This window comes from Trichomycterus rosablanca, chromosome 1 (assembly GCF_030014385.1).
Source record: "Trichomycterus rosablanca isolate fTriRos1 chromosome 1, fTriRos1.hap1, whole genome shotgun sequence".
NCBI classification, from domain to species: domain Eukaryota; kingdom Metazoa; phylum Chordata; class Actinopteri; order Siluriformes; family Trichomycteridae; genus Trichomycterus; species Trichomycterus rosablanca.
Window position 1 is genome coordinate 53,880,297 of NC_085988.1, and position 16,269 is coordinate 53,896,565.

The following is a 16,269-nucleotide window of genomic DNA, read 5'->3' on the forward strand; positions in this document are numbered from 1 at the left end:
GCTGTTCCATTAGTTAATCAGCATTTTTACATGTCTATAAACCAAAAATGCCACACACTAAAACCATATTGTTTGTGGTTCATTGCACTATTAAGAAAACTACGTAAGTAAAAAAGCCATTGCATCCAGTTCTTTAGTATCTCCATGGTTAAAATCCAAACAAAACACAAAAAACTTGCCAGACTCTACAGAGACAGTAACCAGACAGGAGGACTGAACTTGCACTTTAACTGTGCACAGCCAAACAAACCCTACCTGCTGCATGCCTGATAAAAATTCAGCTGAAATGTCACCTTCTGTTTGACCCAGCAACAGCAGTAAAAGATGGCTGCTAACATAAATGGGCAGCACGAATGATTTTGAATGGGGTGAGACTGGCAGCTGTTGAAGAGTTTGCATGGCAGTGTGGAGACCACAACACATTTAAGCCATGCTAACACCATTTGCAAACAAAAAAAGAAAAACAATGAAATGTTCTGTAATAGACCCAACATTGGGTGAGACAGTGAGGGAAAAGAACAGGACAGCAGGTCTATGATAAGTGATAGGGGGGAAGTGTAAAACCAGGGTACATCGAGACCTTACTTGCTGGTATAGTTGAGGCCTTGGTGCAGAGTTCTCAATCATTGTGTGAATCATGAAGATTATGGGCTCATTCTCCTTCATCTGGTATAGCGAGGAGGAGGAACAGCATTCAGCATATAACAGCACTACTACAGATTGCTAGAGTGCAGGTGTGAGTGTGTTTATTTACATCTGTCCTATACTATGGATGCACTTATTACCAAATTAAATTTTTTACATAGAACCACTAAATATAAAAAGAATTAATGCTATACAAAGGTTAGTGCTTTTTTTTGTAAAGTATTATGAAATAGCGAATGCAAAGGGACATCTGTTTTTATATTATTTATTTTTATATTTATAATTTGCATTTATATTGTGTTGGCTGCTGATAAAATGACCATTGGTACTTTAAACCCTACACCAATAGTTCTCATTTGTAATTTGTTCTTTTTTGGTTATAGTATACAAATAACAGACAAAAACACTAGAAAAATATTTTCCATTTATGAATTAAAAGGAGGTAAGCATCCAGTTATTTGGAACCCTTTATATATATGGTTAATTGTGGGTCTGTAAAAATTGATGGTACAAGCATTGATAGAAGCTGGCTAAGCACTTTTCAGTCTTAGATCCATGCACAGTCTTATTTAAATGACAACCCTGGACAACCAACAATTCTTAAATAATAATTATTTCAGCAATTATTCTTTAAGTGTCTGTTAATATTCTTGCTGAATATAAGAAAAACAAAGGAAACCACAATACAATATATGTATATATTAGTTTGTTACATTGTGCAATTAAACAGTTTTTTTTTTTAAAGAATTGTTCTGACTTTAAAAAAACTAAAATTTTACCGGGGGGAAGGGGGTGTCCAAACTTTTGCATTGTTAAAAATAGGCATTGCCAGGCAAATTATAGGGCATCAGTTAACCACCAAATCCAGACCAGAACCCCTACACATTACTGTGAAATCTATCATGTAGCTCATTAACAGAGTAGCATCTGAGTAAATGTTTGTTTATTAGGATTTTAACGTCATGTTTTACACTTTGGTTACATTCATGACAGGAACGGTAGTTACTGATTACACAAGATTCATCAGTTCACAAGGTTATATCGAACACAGTCATGGACAATTTAGTATCTCCAATGCACCTCACTTGTATGTCTTTGGACTGTGGGAGGAAACCGGAGCACCCGGAGTAAACCCACGCATACACGGGGAGAACATGCAAAACCACACAAAAAGGACCCAGACCACCCCACCTGGGGATCGAACCCATGACCTTCTTGCTGTGAGGCGACAGTGCTACCCACTTAGCCACCGTGCCACCCATTTGTGTAAATAAATGAGGATGATGTTTTAAAATAGGCAATTTAACTTAAAGTTAAATTACGAGGATTTAAACATTATCATGGATTCTACAGTTTTATAATTTATATTAAAAATTTATATATTTATTGTTATAAACCATGTAAGAGTTTTATTAAACACAATCTTTATGTTACTGATTTAATCCTAAATCGTGATTAAGGGTTTCATATAAAGTGAACTACCTAGGAAAAATAAATGGAACTGAATAGGTTACTGACAACAGAAAACATAATCGGTCTTGGTTTGGATACTCAACCCTGCAAACAACACTATCAGGAGCCATGTTTATGGGTACCCAAACTAAGCACCACCCCTCAAAGAGAAAATCTGGTGTAAACTGAAAAAGCTCCATGAACAACAGCGATCATAAAGGGTTTCATCCCAAACACATCTGCACACCATAGACACTGGATTAGAAATATTACGCTCTCACTTTTATTACATATCTTACAATTTAGGTGAATTAATTAGCTTTGAGATAAAGTGAAACTTACATGTTGAGCTATGCTAGCCAAATGTCTTAGCTAATAAACAGAATGCAGGCCTATCTAAATAATTTTTTCTCTAAATTTGGCAGTAAAAGCTATAAAAAATAATTTAATAACATCATGTTATTTATTATCAAAATCTAAAAATGTGACTTGTTATGCACAGACCTAATGTGGGACCTTGTTTAATATAATAGCTGTGCGAATTTAATCGATTAACACATTCGATTAAATTCCAGTTTTCCAGTAAAAATTAGGTTATGCAGTCATTTGCTGAATGGGAGTTTATTAAAGCTAAACGGAGCAGAGGAGGGCACATTCCCCTAAAATAAGTTTTAGACAAAAATAGTACTTGCAACCACTAGAGAGTGGCGTTAGATCAGTTGTCACAAAATAAATGTATCCAGTTTTACATTCTTGATTTATGTCTGCTTGTAGTTGGGTGTGCTCTGATGTTCATTTATTTAGTTATTTGTTTATGTTTTGTTTGTTTGCATAGTTCATGCTCTGATGGCTTTATAATTATTTAAACAACAGACAGAAAATTTAAAACTGCAATTCTGAAAGTCCATTAACAAAAAAGAAACCACCAGCAATAAAAATAGTAGGAAGCAGAAATAACATGCATCACTACAAGAAGAAGATAGTAAGACAAAAATGATAAGAAGAGGTAGAAGCGAAAGAGAGAGAGGTAGAAGCGAAAGAGAGAGAGAGAGAGAGAGAGAGAGAGAGAGAGAGAGAGAGAGAGAGAGAGAGAGGGAGAGAGAGGGAGAGAGAGAGAGCAGGAGAAAGCCCTCACCTGTCTGTCCAAACACATGAGATTCCTCTGGCGATGATGAGAGAGGATCTTATTCTAGAGAAGGTTGTTGAAAGGAGAAAGAAGAGAGCTAACCATAATGAAAGCAGTAGTGAGTTCATTTCTGAGAAAGAAAATAGCCTCTCCTGCAGGCAAGAAATTCCAACCAGAGAAAATATACTGAGGCTAAAAGCCTGAAAATCAGTTATTGGTGTCAGCAGTAAAAAGTACAGTCTAGGGTTTTAGCAACATCGTCATGCACTAGAGAAACTGAGAATATGCACACAAGCAGAATTAATAGAAGCACCTCAAAATACCACAGCATGGAATACAGTTAATATGAATGAGATACCAAACTATCTGGACAAATAGTTTTTGGACTGTCTCTTAAGTGAGAACAAACAAAACACATACAGAAACACTTATATTTATCACTTTGGGTTTCACACAGCCACCAGATGTGTTTTTACTCTAAAGCAAAACATGTGTTGGCAACCAGCTGATGTTAAAAGTGATTTACACACAGCTGCTATTTTATCCTCCTATCAGAGTGAGCTCTCTAAAGTTCCTTTCCCAGAGAGCTTATACTTCACTGGGGTGACAACACAGTAATGCATATACACCGATCAGCCATAACATTCAAACCACCTCCTTGTTTCTACACTCACTGCCCATTTTATCAGCTCCACTTACCATATAGATTTGTTGTAGTTCTACAATTACTGACTGTAGTCCATCTGTTTCTCTGCATGCTTTGTTAGCCCCCTTTCATGCTGTTCTTCAATGGTCATGACTCTCCCAGGACCACTACAGAGTAGGTATTATTTGGGTGGTGGGTCATTCTCAGCACTGCAGTGACACTGACATGGTGGTGGTGTGTTAGTGTGTGTTGTGCTGGTATGAGTGGATAAGACACAGCAGCGCTGATGGAGTTTTTCAGCACCTCACTATCACTGCCGGACTGAGAATAGTCCACCAACCAAAAACATCCAGCCAACAGTGCCCTGTGGGCAGCGTCCTGTGACCACTGATGAAGGTCTAGAAGATGACCACCTCAAACAGCAGTAAAAATTGAGCAATCATCTCTGACTTTACATCTACAAGGTGGACCAACTAGGTAGGAGTGTCTAATAGAGTGGACAGTAAGTGGACACAGTATTTAAAAACTCCAGCAGCGCTGCTGTGTCTGGTCCACTTATACTAGCACAACACACACTAACACACTACCACCATGTAGAGAAACAGATGGACTACAGTCAGTAATTGTAGAACTACAAGGTGCTTCCATATGGTAAGTGGAGCTGATAAAATGGACAGTAAGTGTACAAACAAGGAGGTGGTTTTAATGTTATGGCTGATCAGTGTATATTTTTTGGACGATCAGGGATGTTTGGTTTCTGTTGTTCTGCCTCTCACATACAATCACTAATGTTTGTTAACAGTATGGGAGATGGGTGCTGATGTCCTGAGAGAGCCCTCATAGCTGTCGTACCTCCTAGTTCTCCCTTTTATACAGTAGTGTGAGTCGGAGCACAACTGGCATCTTATGAATAATCTTGTCAGCTTCTATTTTTTTTTTTTACCTCAAAGTGGTTTTGACATGAACCTTTTCACCCACCTGAGGCAGCAGCCTGTAGGTTTGAGGCTGCCATGCCAACACTGCCTTCCTGCTGGATGTGATGTGAATCTGAAGTGACTGCGCTCACAATATCCAGAAACTCACTATCAGACTTAAATATACTCTAGGCGACCCAAGTATGATGGGCCCCTGTTGAGTCTGGTTCCTCTCAAGGTTTCTTCCTTATGATATTTAGGGAGATTTTTTTTGCCACTGTTGCTCTCGGCTTCCTCATTAGGGGGTTTTGCTTGTGGATTCTGTAAAGTTGCTTTGAGACAATGTCTATGGTAAAAAGTGCGATACAAATAGATCTGAACTAAATGGTCACTTCAGAATGTACTGCAACCTTTCTCTTTCTCGGTTTGTCTCTATCTCTTAAACATGCATACACACACGCACACACAAATCCAACAACAACTAAACAAAACAGTCCCTCTATTCGATGTTCCCTCTAAAGTCACATTCTCACACACTTGCATGCAAGCTGCTTAGAAAGTCTGCATGTGCTATTTGGGTAATCACTGCTTGCCATCTACCTGCCTGTTTGTTTGTTTTTTTCCCTCCTGTCCAAAGGTCCAGGGCCGACAACCACAGAAAGCCTTTTTCCCTAAACACACATTTCGTCACCGGCCCCGGGAATGTGAGAACAGATCCTCTACAACACTGTTGTACAATGTTACAAGAATGTATTTTATATACAGGCTATGCAAATATTAAAAGAATATTAGTGATAACCACAAGTATTTCACTAATCAAGCTTCTGATAAGAAAGAATCTGCTTAATTGTTTAAACATTACAACTGCAATTCTTTTATTGAATTTCTTTGAAAAATTTGGAATGTAACGTATGTAACTGCACCAAATTGCATGCTTTTATTTACTATAATGCTTGTCAATGAAAGCTTTGTTGACTATTTTTCTAATACAATTAAAGCTGAAGTATCTAAAGTAATGTTTTATGTTAAATGTTCAATTGTATTTGTGAAGTGCTTTAACTAGCTGCTTTAATATGAGGACCAAACAATTTTCAATCTACTATCTCTAAAACTATTACAAAATTCCACCATAGTGACAGAAAATAATAAAAAAAAGTCAATATGAATTGCAACAAAAACAATTAATTAATTAATAATTAGACCCTCAAAATTAGCCAGAAAAGTAATAATCCCTCAACAATCTAATATTTTTATCACTGTTAATAAGGAGGGAAGACAAATTATCCAAAACTGAAGCGCTGCACAACAGCATGCAGTAAACACAAAATAGCCACAAAAAATCTTAACATTCCTTCACTCTGCAGTGCAGACAAGCACAAAAGGTAGTCCAAGGCTGACCTTTGGATTGCTGGCATCAAGGTTAAGCTGCATTAGCTGAGCAAGAGTCTGCTCTCTGACGCTGTTGAGCTCGGCCTGTTGCCGCCGCAGCTTGATTAGCAGTAGGGTCAGCTCCTCTGGCTGGGGTTGCAGAAAACAATATAAATAGGGCATGTGGTTAAAACTGTATTAAAACATTAAACTATACTTCAAGGATGGGTGGATGGGAGCTGACAAAATATACTTTTGGCCTTCCAGTTTAGTATTGAAGATCATAATTGATAAATATTTAAAATATATTTCAATGAAATTAATACACCCAATTGATTGATACTTTCTAACCTACCATTCGGATGCCAGCACAACAAAGTTTAAAAAAGGTTTTTGCCCTGCACGTAGAATTAAACATTCTTAACATGCTGACATCTGTAGCCAGTTTATGGCCCAGTGAATTAAGTTACAGATCATTCATGTGTTTCTGAAAACGTAGAAAATTTATTCATTAATTAAGCCAAAATTATGTGAACACCTGGACATAAGCTTTTTAGACATCCTATTTAGCAATACGTCAGTTAATTGGCATTGAACAAATTTTGGCTTTGGTCTCTTTTGTTGAATGGTCAGATGTGTAACAGCACCTATGCCGCTGGGTGATGCATCACATGCCAACTATACGAGCAGAGAAGACCTGAAGTGTGTGTGGCAACATGACTGTAATAAGGCTACCTACAGTCGGTTTTTGGTGTATATAAGCAATGTAGCAACTAATAAGGAGAAAACAGCAATTAGGTCTAAACTGCTAGCCCACCACCACAGGGTTTCAAATGCCAGTGGTGCTATCAACCTGGCCGGGCATCTAAAGGGCAAAATCAACTGTGCCTGAGGGAGGGATGATTGACGGTGTTTCTCTTCACTGTCACAGCAAAATCAGTTTCTCTTTATTGTGGCCTAAAATGATTCACCCCTCTCCATATACAATATGTCTCTCTGTAAATATTCACTACTGGTGGGTAAAAAAAGTGGCTGGCTTCTGGGGCTCTTTTTAAACCTTAGTGTTGCGAAATAGCTTTAAATTGTCCTTGGAAATGGAAACCACAGAGGGGACCAAACCAACCCAAGATCATTTGGGTTAAACATTGTCTGGTGTATGTAGGTTCGGTGTATCAGTTATAACCAGTTACATCTATTGTAATTAAACTGTTTTTCCTGCTTCTATATTTATTAGTTTATAACTGTGAGGCTTGTTGATAGTAGATTGTTGAACTTCAAAACTTCAGAGAATAAACTATGTGTCAACTGGCCTTTATTTAGAACTCTGTGTTGTTCCATGTATTTACTGTGGATGGTTGAGTGTTTAAAGGTAGTAAATTATAGAAACAAAGTAAGCAAAAAGTAAGAACACAAACAGAAACAACAGAGACACAAGAAACAGCATACCGTTTTATCCTGAAGGGACTGTGGAGTGATGCTCTGGGCTGTTGAGGCCCGGCATTCAGGTGGATATGCATACTAACAGAGAGCAGAGAAAAGAAAAGAGCAAGAGAACAATAAGAAATTTAAACACATAATATACAGATCAGATAAGTGTTCATTCCAGCACTTATCTACTGCATGTACTTTCCCATTTTGCAGCTGGTATTTTATATCCCATTCATGCATGCACTGTTGCATTAATTTACTGAAAAGTGTGACACCACTGCAAAATAAAGATCATGGAAAAACTAGTTTTACCATGTCAAGACCTATTACAACAGCCTGTGATTTAATGAAATATCTCGTGTGAACATAAGCCAGAATATACCCGGATAAGATAGTGATTCAACAAAGTAAAGAAAGAGGAGCAAAGTTAAAGTCAGTTAAGACCTAGTGTGTAACTTCTTTTTCATGGGAAATGTGTGATTAATGCAACCTGGTAAATTATCTGCAGGTGCCAGGAAATTATCCAAGTTTGGAGTGTGACAGAATTTAGAGGCAAAGATGGAAGCAAAAAGTAGCTACAACATACAAACATACATACAAACCAATACTTTTATACTTTTTCTATTAAAATTTTACCAGTTTAATTTAAATCAAGGTTTAGTGACAATGATGTGGTAGTGACATGAATTATTGATACGTGTGTAATGTGCTAGAGATGGTGCTAGTCTATTACGTGCAGCAGTAAAGCAGGGTTCTTTTTTTAAATGCCCCAATGGCTGAACCTTGTTAGCCAAACAAAATTCTTTAACCGACAGCGCAGTGACGGTCCTGTGGTCAGGAACCAACTGACACAAGTCTAACAACATTACACTGATACATACACACAAACACAATGCATTCATACCAGAACCACCCACAATATAATGATACAATAATACAGCGCAACAAACACCACCATGTCAGTAAAACTACTGTGTCAATACTGTGTCCACCATCCAAATCATATCTGCTTATGGGCGGTCAAATGGTGGTACTGTTGAATTAATAGATAAATTATTAATAAATAGGTAAGGGAGGCCATTTACATTCTGCATAGATTCAGATAGATAACACTCAATAAGTATATGCTTACATTGTGCACCTATAAAGTAGGTGTTAAAAAATTATACATAATAAATTAATTTTATTTTTATCAACCACTTTATCCTGATCAGGGTTGTGGCAGGTTGCAAAACAAAATACCCTGGACAGAATTCCCTGGAAATCCAGATCTCAGCTATGGTGGGCTAGCATAAAAGACTCCTACATCACCTGAGCATGTACCATATTAAAATATGGCAAAAAATTAAAAGAAAAGCACAATTTCTAGTCAGTGCTTTTAATGTTTTGCAGTTTTGACCAAATAGGTGCCTGCTCAGCATCTAAATAATACAACTTAAAAATATTTTTTTTTAAAATAAAAATATTTTCTTACATTGATACAGTATAGGAAAACCTGTCCTGGTGACCAAAATTTATAGGATTCATTTAATTACACATAGCTTCAGCCAAACATCAAACCTTTCTGTATCTGGTGTGATTTCACATTTTGACACTCATGTTTAGACTTTAAACAAAAATGCTGAATCTTCAGGTGGCTTTCAGCAAACTGTATTAGCCAACAGCCAATCTTTTCTGGATTTTAAAAATACAATAAATAAATAGTATTGATAGGCATAGCTTTTTTATTTCAAGGTGACACTAGAAATCTTGCATACCATGGTGCAGAGGAATCTAAACCACGGTATGAACAACATACAATGCTGTCACATTATATAAGCTAACAACATATAATACTGTGTCTCAATCTGCATACTCATTCCAAAGAGTGCATCAAACGAGTACACGTGCAATAGAATTGTGACAGTTTTACAATCTGTTTTACAGCAGCTGATACTTTATTGCTACTTGTGCTTATTAGCATGTACTTAAAGCTGCATCTTTGCTGCATGAAGATTTCTCACAAAGCTTTTTTAACCTAGAGAAATAAAAACAAGAATGCCGCCTCAAGCCAACAAGCTATGTAAAATCGAGCGATGTGTTATAGATTAGTTACAATGATAAGTAGCAGCGGTAGTCCATCCATCATCCATCTGTTACACGGAGCTCTTTCTCACCTGGAGAAACCTAAGAGCACTGTGAGAATCACCTTCTTCGATTTCTCCAGTGCTTTTAACACAATACAGCCGGGGCTCCTGAAGGACAAACTGGATCATGTTGGAGTGGACAGTCACCTGTCCAATTGGATACTGGACTACCTCAGCAACCGACCACAGTATGTGAGGGCACGGGACTGTGTGTCTGATATGGTGGTCAGCAGCACAGGGGCCCCTCAGGGAACGGTCTTGGCACCATTCCTCTTCACCCTGTACACGGCTAACTTCATGTACAGATCACCGGACTGTCACCTCCAGAAGTTCTCTGATGACTCAGCGATTGTCGGACTTATAAACAATGACGAGGACAGCGAGTACAGAGGACTGATTCAGGACTTCGTGGACTGGTGTCTGCAGAATCACCTCCAGTTAAACGTGGGAAAGACCAAAGAACTGGTGGTGGATTTTCGCAGGTGCAGATCCACCTTGCCACCGGTGAACATCCAGGGAATGGACATTGAGAGAGTGGACTCTTATAAGTACCTGGGTGTTCATCTAAACAACAAACTGGACTGGTCAGTTAACACTAACGCACTTTATAAAAAAGGTCAGAGTAGACTCTACCTACTCAGGAGACTGAGGTCATTTGGAGTGCGGGTGGCACTCCTGAGGACTTTCTTTGATACAGTGGTGGCATCAGCCATCTTTTACGGAGTGGTATGCTGGGGCAGTAGCATCTCTACAGCGGACAGGAAGAGACTGAACAAACTTATTAAGAGGGCCGGCTCTGTCCTGGGGAGCCCCTTAGACCCAGTGCAGGTGGTGGGAGACAGAGGGATGTTAGCCAAGCTGGCATCCATGCTGGAGAATGACTCCCACCCCATGCATGAGACTCTGGCAGCACTGGGCAGCTCCTTCAGTGATAGACTGCTTCACCCTAAATGTGGGAAGAAGCGGTACCGCAGGTCCTTCCTTCCTGCTGCTGTTAGATTATACAACCAGCACTGCTCCAGATAGATCACACACACACTTTAAATTATTATTCATTAAAATGTGCAATTTTTTCCCCATGTGTAACTATTACAATGTGCAATATTCTCACGTGCAGTTATTTGTAAATATTTTTCAGAGTTTTTCTGACTTTTTATTATTATTGTTATACATTGTACTATTTTTATTTTTTATTGTCTATTTTTGTACTGAGTGCTGTACTATCCCTTTGCTGCTGCAACAATGTGAATTTCCCCATTGTGGGACTAATAAAGGATTATCTTATCTTATCTCTTATCTTAGTTTACTGGTTAAGGGACTAGACTTGTGATCAGAAAGTTGCTGGTTTAAGCCCCACCACTGCCAAGTTGCCATTTTTGGGATCCTGAGCAAAGCCTCTAACCATCAGGTGTTTGCATTGGAATTGCTTACAATTGTAATTTGCTTTGGATAAAAAGCCAAATACTTATAACTGTTACACTGGCTGGTCTAATAAAAGCACTTGTTGCTAACTGCTTAAATTGTATATCTGTTCCTAATATGCCACTTGTCAGTTTAATCCAAAAGATTAACTGTTGTATAAATCTTATATGCTACATTATACAAGCATAATCAAAAATTATAAAAAAAAAATGCCATTTTGGAAGAGTTACAAATGACACATATGACCCTATTAATTTGACACTTATGAACCATGATCTAAAGAGCTTGAAAGAGCAAACACTGAAATTGTGTGTATGCCCATGTTCACATCAACAGTGCAGTGAAAAAGTATTTGTCACCAAAGATAGACAAAACAAAGATAAACACAAAACACAAAATGCTCATTTTAAATGATGGTTTCATTTATTAAAAGAAAAAGGCTGTTCAACCCTACCTGGCCCTATGTGGGAAAAAGTAATTACCCTCTTAGCTACTAAATCAACCAGTTAACCAAATTCAATTGACAAGTGGGTTCAAATTTACTAGCCACACAGTGGCATGATAGCTGCCAGACCTTTTTAATTTAAACAACACTTAAATAGAACCTGTCTGGCAGTACCTGTGAAGCAGACTGGAATGTCTCAAAAAGCAGCACATGATGTCCTGTTCTAAAGAGATTCAAATACAGATGCAAATAATTAAAATCTACCAGACTGGAAATGATTACAAGGGCATTTTAAGGCTCTGTGACTCCAGCAAACCACAGTGAAAATCATTATCCACAAATGGAGAAAACCTGGAACAGTGGTAAATCTTCCCAGGAGTGGCCGTCCAATTTCAATTTTACCAATACTGCATCAACACCTCATTTAGAAAATCACAAAATAAACCAGGTAAACCTCTAAAGAACAGCAGGCCTCAGTTAAGGTTGATGTACACGATTCCACAATGATAAAGACACCGGGCAAAACTGGCATTCATAGAGGAGCAAACCACTGCTGACCAAAAAGAACACAAAGCCTTGCCTTGCAATTGACAAAAAAACATCTAGATGACCTCCAAGACTTTTGGGATAATATTCTATGGACTGATAAAAAAAATCCTGACTTAAATCCCTTTGAGATGTTGTGGCAAGACCTTAAATGGGCAGTTCATGCATGGAAAACCCTTCAGTGAAGCTGAATAATAAACAATATTTCAAAGAAGAGTTGGCCACAGTGGTCCAAATCCTCCACAGAGATATAAGACACAAGTTACTGCAAACGTTTGCAGTTGTTTCTGCTAAGGGTGGCACAACCTGTTATTGGGTTTCTGGGGACATTTACTTTACCACATGGGTGATATAGGTTTTGAATAAATCTTTATCTTCAATAAATGATATGATCATTTAAAATGTGTATTTTGTGTTTACTTGTGTTGTGTTTTTTATTTCATCTATTAAAATTAGTTGGAAGATACAAAACATAAAACATAAAACATAAAATGTGATAAAGTGGCAAAAAAAAGAAAGCAGGTGGGGGCAAATATTTGTTCACTTAAATCTGTGATTTTCACTGTTTTTACCAAATCATGAAAGGTCAATAAGCTACCAGTTATTACAGTTGAATCTGTAAATACTTTTGTGCTGGAGTTGTGCTCTGATAAATTCCTACCTTTGTAAGACGTGCCCTGTGGCGTCGGTCAAGGCTAACATCTCCACGGAACACAGGTGAGGAAACTTCCGAGCAGGTGCTGGGGTTGTAGGGCTGGTTGGGGGAGACAGGATGGTACATGGCCAGTGATCCGTGAGAGGGTGACGAGGGAATGGACTCAGCTATTTGGCTCATGGTCGAGGGGCTGGGCAGTGTGCTGTAGCCCATGCGGCTGTAGGCCTGCCTCTGTTGCCACTCGTACAGTTGCCACAATGTGTCGTCTCGCATAGAGCGCCTCTTTGCGGCTGCCGTGGGCGGCAGTGCACAGTCATACACTGAACCTGCAACGCTAGAGATGCTGTCTGGCCGCAGCATGTTACGTGGAAGCGTCCTGTAGCCCTCGGGATACTTTGGCACCACTTGCGTCCGATGGCTAGGCATGTTTCTGGGCAGTGTCTGATAAAAGGTAATGCTGAAACAGAAGATGTAAAAAAAAAAAATAATAATAATTAAGCAGTCAAAATGATCTAGCAAACTTTGTTTTCACACTGGGAGTGTCAATACATGACAAAATGTCAAAAAGTTATACATATGAATGTGAAAATCAGCTCATATGGCACCTTCCTAACCCAGGGTAACTTTATATACCCTCCAAAAATGAACCTAAATACTACACAACTTGTATTTACATTCAGATAATTATGGTTTCACTGATACCACTCCTTTAAATGACCAATGCTCACACTCCCACCTGTATGACAACCATACCTAAATTTGGGCCTTTGTATTCTATTTTGGGGGACAGTGTTAGCCTAGTGGGTAGAGCTTTGGACTGTCAATTGAAAGGTTGAGAGTTCGAATCCCAGCTCTGCTATGCAGCCACTGTTGGGTCCTTGAGCAAGGTCCTTAAACCTCTCATCTTCAGTGGCGCCATACAATGCCTGACCCTGCGTTCTGACCCCAGCTTCCAAACAAGCTAGTACAAGGGAAGAAAGAACCTCTTACTGTACACCTGTATATGTATGTATGACAAATAAAGCCATTCTATGCAAGAAGCAGCAGTGTGACAGACACTTTATGTGGCATGACTTTCGGGCTATGAAATATAAAAGACTTATAAAGAATATAATGGCCATGGTGACAACAAGGTAGCTGGGACAGGTGTTAAAATTCAGTAATTGTTTTTACCTGTATTTCCTGAAAAACATGTTAGCCATCAACATCATTACATATGTATGTTTGGTGTTTTTAAATTTTTTTTTGATGATTACAGTACAAAGCCTCTGGAAATGATAACAAATCAGAATCAGCACAATAATTTTGCGATTACCCAATTGCACTGCTAAGATTTAAACTGATCTCAGCAGTAGTGGGCTAGCATATTTTACTGTTGAGCCACCCAAGCGGCGAGCCATAATTCATGGTATAATAATGAATAATTCAGTTATAGCTAAGTTAGTGCTGCTAGTGCTACATCTACACATGCACCAGTACCGGGTGAATGAAATTATAGTAATTATTCTAAAACCTCTGACAAGCTAGTTTAAGCTAGTGTTGTGCATTGGACAACTTATATCAAAGAGAGAGCACAAAAGGAAGAGGGTACTATACCTCCTAGTATCCTCATCCTGGACCCGTGTGCGGTGTGTCCTAACCCACTGCTCAAGCTGCTGCATAGAATTGGTCCTACTTAGGCCCTTCTGAGGATCTGCAGGCTCCTGACTCTGAAGTGATGCCCTCTGTTGATCAGCATTATCCATTTCCTCTGGACTCCGCTCCTCTCCGGAGCCATTCACTTCAGGTGCTTTATAATGAGCTGAGCCAGCTCTGCTCTGTTGCTGCTGCTGCCAGGAAGACGAAACAGTGGCAGCAATGGCAGCTGTGTGTACAGGCTGCAGCTTGATGCTGTTGCTTTTGGTGAGTGAAGGCGCCATGCTCCCATCCTTCTGAAAGCCATACTTGTCTCCTTCTCGATGAAGCCTTGGCTTCTCCGTTTCTTTCAGCATAACATCCTGCGTCGATCGTCTTTCATCTTTTTGCAGATATTTTTCACAGTCTTTCTGCAAAGCCTGTATCTTGCTTTCCAGCTCTTTGTGCAGGGCGGCATTTTTCTTAAGAGTGTATCTTTGCTCATCGTGCTGCAAATATTGATCTTCGTTGTTTGAGAGGTTAAACTGTTCATGATTTTTCTGTGAAGTGTAATTATTTGTATTGTTTTTTACACAAAACTTTTCCAGTTCTTTCTGAGGCATGTATTTATCTCCATCCTTCTGAGGAGCATAGTTTTGTCCATCGTTCTCATAAGCATACTTTCTGCCTTCTTTTTGTAGTGGGTCATCCTGAATTGCATTTCTTTCTTTCTCTCTATGGATCTTGGGCTGTTTCTCTAACTGCTTTTGCTTCTTGTCCTCAATGTGAAGGTTCTCTCGATTCCTCTCATTGTTTCGGATCTCAGGCTGAGTCAGACCCCAGTGATTCATGTTGTTTATCTCCAAAGAACTGTGTGGGTCTACCTTGATCTTCTCCATTCTGATCAATAAAAAAAATGGGAAAAACTGAGATGTCAAAAATGCACAACCAATAGAACTGAGAAAGAATGTCTTATAGTATAAATGTATTACAAGAAAATGCTCTGAACATTTCACAATCTATGCTTTGTTTATTTTTTGCTGTAAGACAATACAATACGCATATACACTTTATTTCTAATAACCTGATGATCAGATATGAATTAAATTAACCTTATGTATAAAGTTCAGATGTTTTGTAAAATGCACTAAAAAGAATCTGTGATTTGTTAATTCTCTTCTGTCTTTATTTAACTAATAAAATAAAAAGAGATGATTTCTAATGTTTTCACAGATCAGCTTTATTGTATTTTGTACAAAGAAACACATTTCAAATTTGATGATTGCAACACACTCCAAAAAAGTTGTGATAGAGGCATGTTTACCCCGGTGTTCCATCACCTTTCCTATTAATGAGACTTTTTAAAAGTTTAAAAGAGGACAATATATGCACTATACACTTTAACGCTGTTAGAAGGAAAATGATGTAACACAGTGATAAATATGTCCCTGTCCAATTGTACATAATTTGTACATAAATAAATACAGACAGTGTGTAACATTCATATATGATTCATATACTGTCATCAGATATATGAGTGTGTATCACTCATTTACTAAACACTCATTTAATAAGCATCTTATACCTTTTGATTGGCTCAGTCTGAACCAGTGCAGCATCTGTCATCACTTTCATCCAAGACTCCATCTCTTTAGCCGTATCTGTGCTAAAGTAGTATGACCTCATGTTTGGGTGTGTGGCCTGCCCAAACAAAGACAAGTAAAACAATGACCTGAAAGAGAAAAAGAAAAAAAAGAAGAAAATTTAGTTTTAACACAACTGACTTTAAATGACATGATTTAAAGTCACTTACGAATGTGCTGCGTGACGCTGAGAAGCATACAAGTTTAATAATTATGAGTTAATTAACAAATAATTCAAA

The 16,269-nt window shown here is 38.3% G+C and overlaps 1 protein-coding gene across 9 annotated transcripts in view; it reads right to left on the bottom strand.

The window, feature by feature from the left end:
• Window positions 1-16,269, bottom strand: part of plekha5 (pleckstrin homology domain containing, family A member 5) — a 146,633-nt gene that overhangs the window by 20,897 nt on the left and 109,467 nt on the right. For 3 of the 9 annotated variants that reach the window (XM_062994623.1, XM_062994622.1, XM_062994629.1), the window contains exons 9-15: window positions 15,973-16,088; window positions 14,370-15,287; window positions 12,780-13,230; window positions 7,598-7,669; window positions 6,182-6,301; window positions 3,233-3,286; window positions 586-666 (exon numbers count right to left, since the gene is read on the bottom strand). In XM_062994623.1, coding sequence (XP_062850693.1) covers window positions 586-666; window positions 3,233-3,286; window positions 6,182-6,301; window positions 7,598-7,669; window positions 12,780-13,230; window positions 14,370-15,287; window positions 15,973-16,088 — 1,812 coding nt within the window. Of the gene's footprint in view, window positions 1-585; window positions 667-3,232; window positions 3,287-6,181; window positions 6,302-7,597; window positions 7,670-12,779; window positions 13,231-14,369; window positions 15,288-15,972; window positions 16,120-16,269 lie in introns of all 9 variants that reach the window. The other 6 variants (XM_062994624.1, XM_062994632.1, XM_062994628.1 and 3 more) reach the window with 5 other exon arrangements.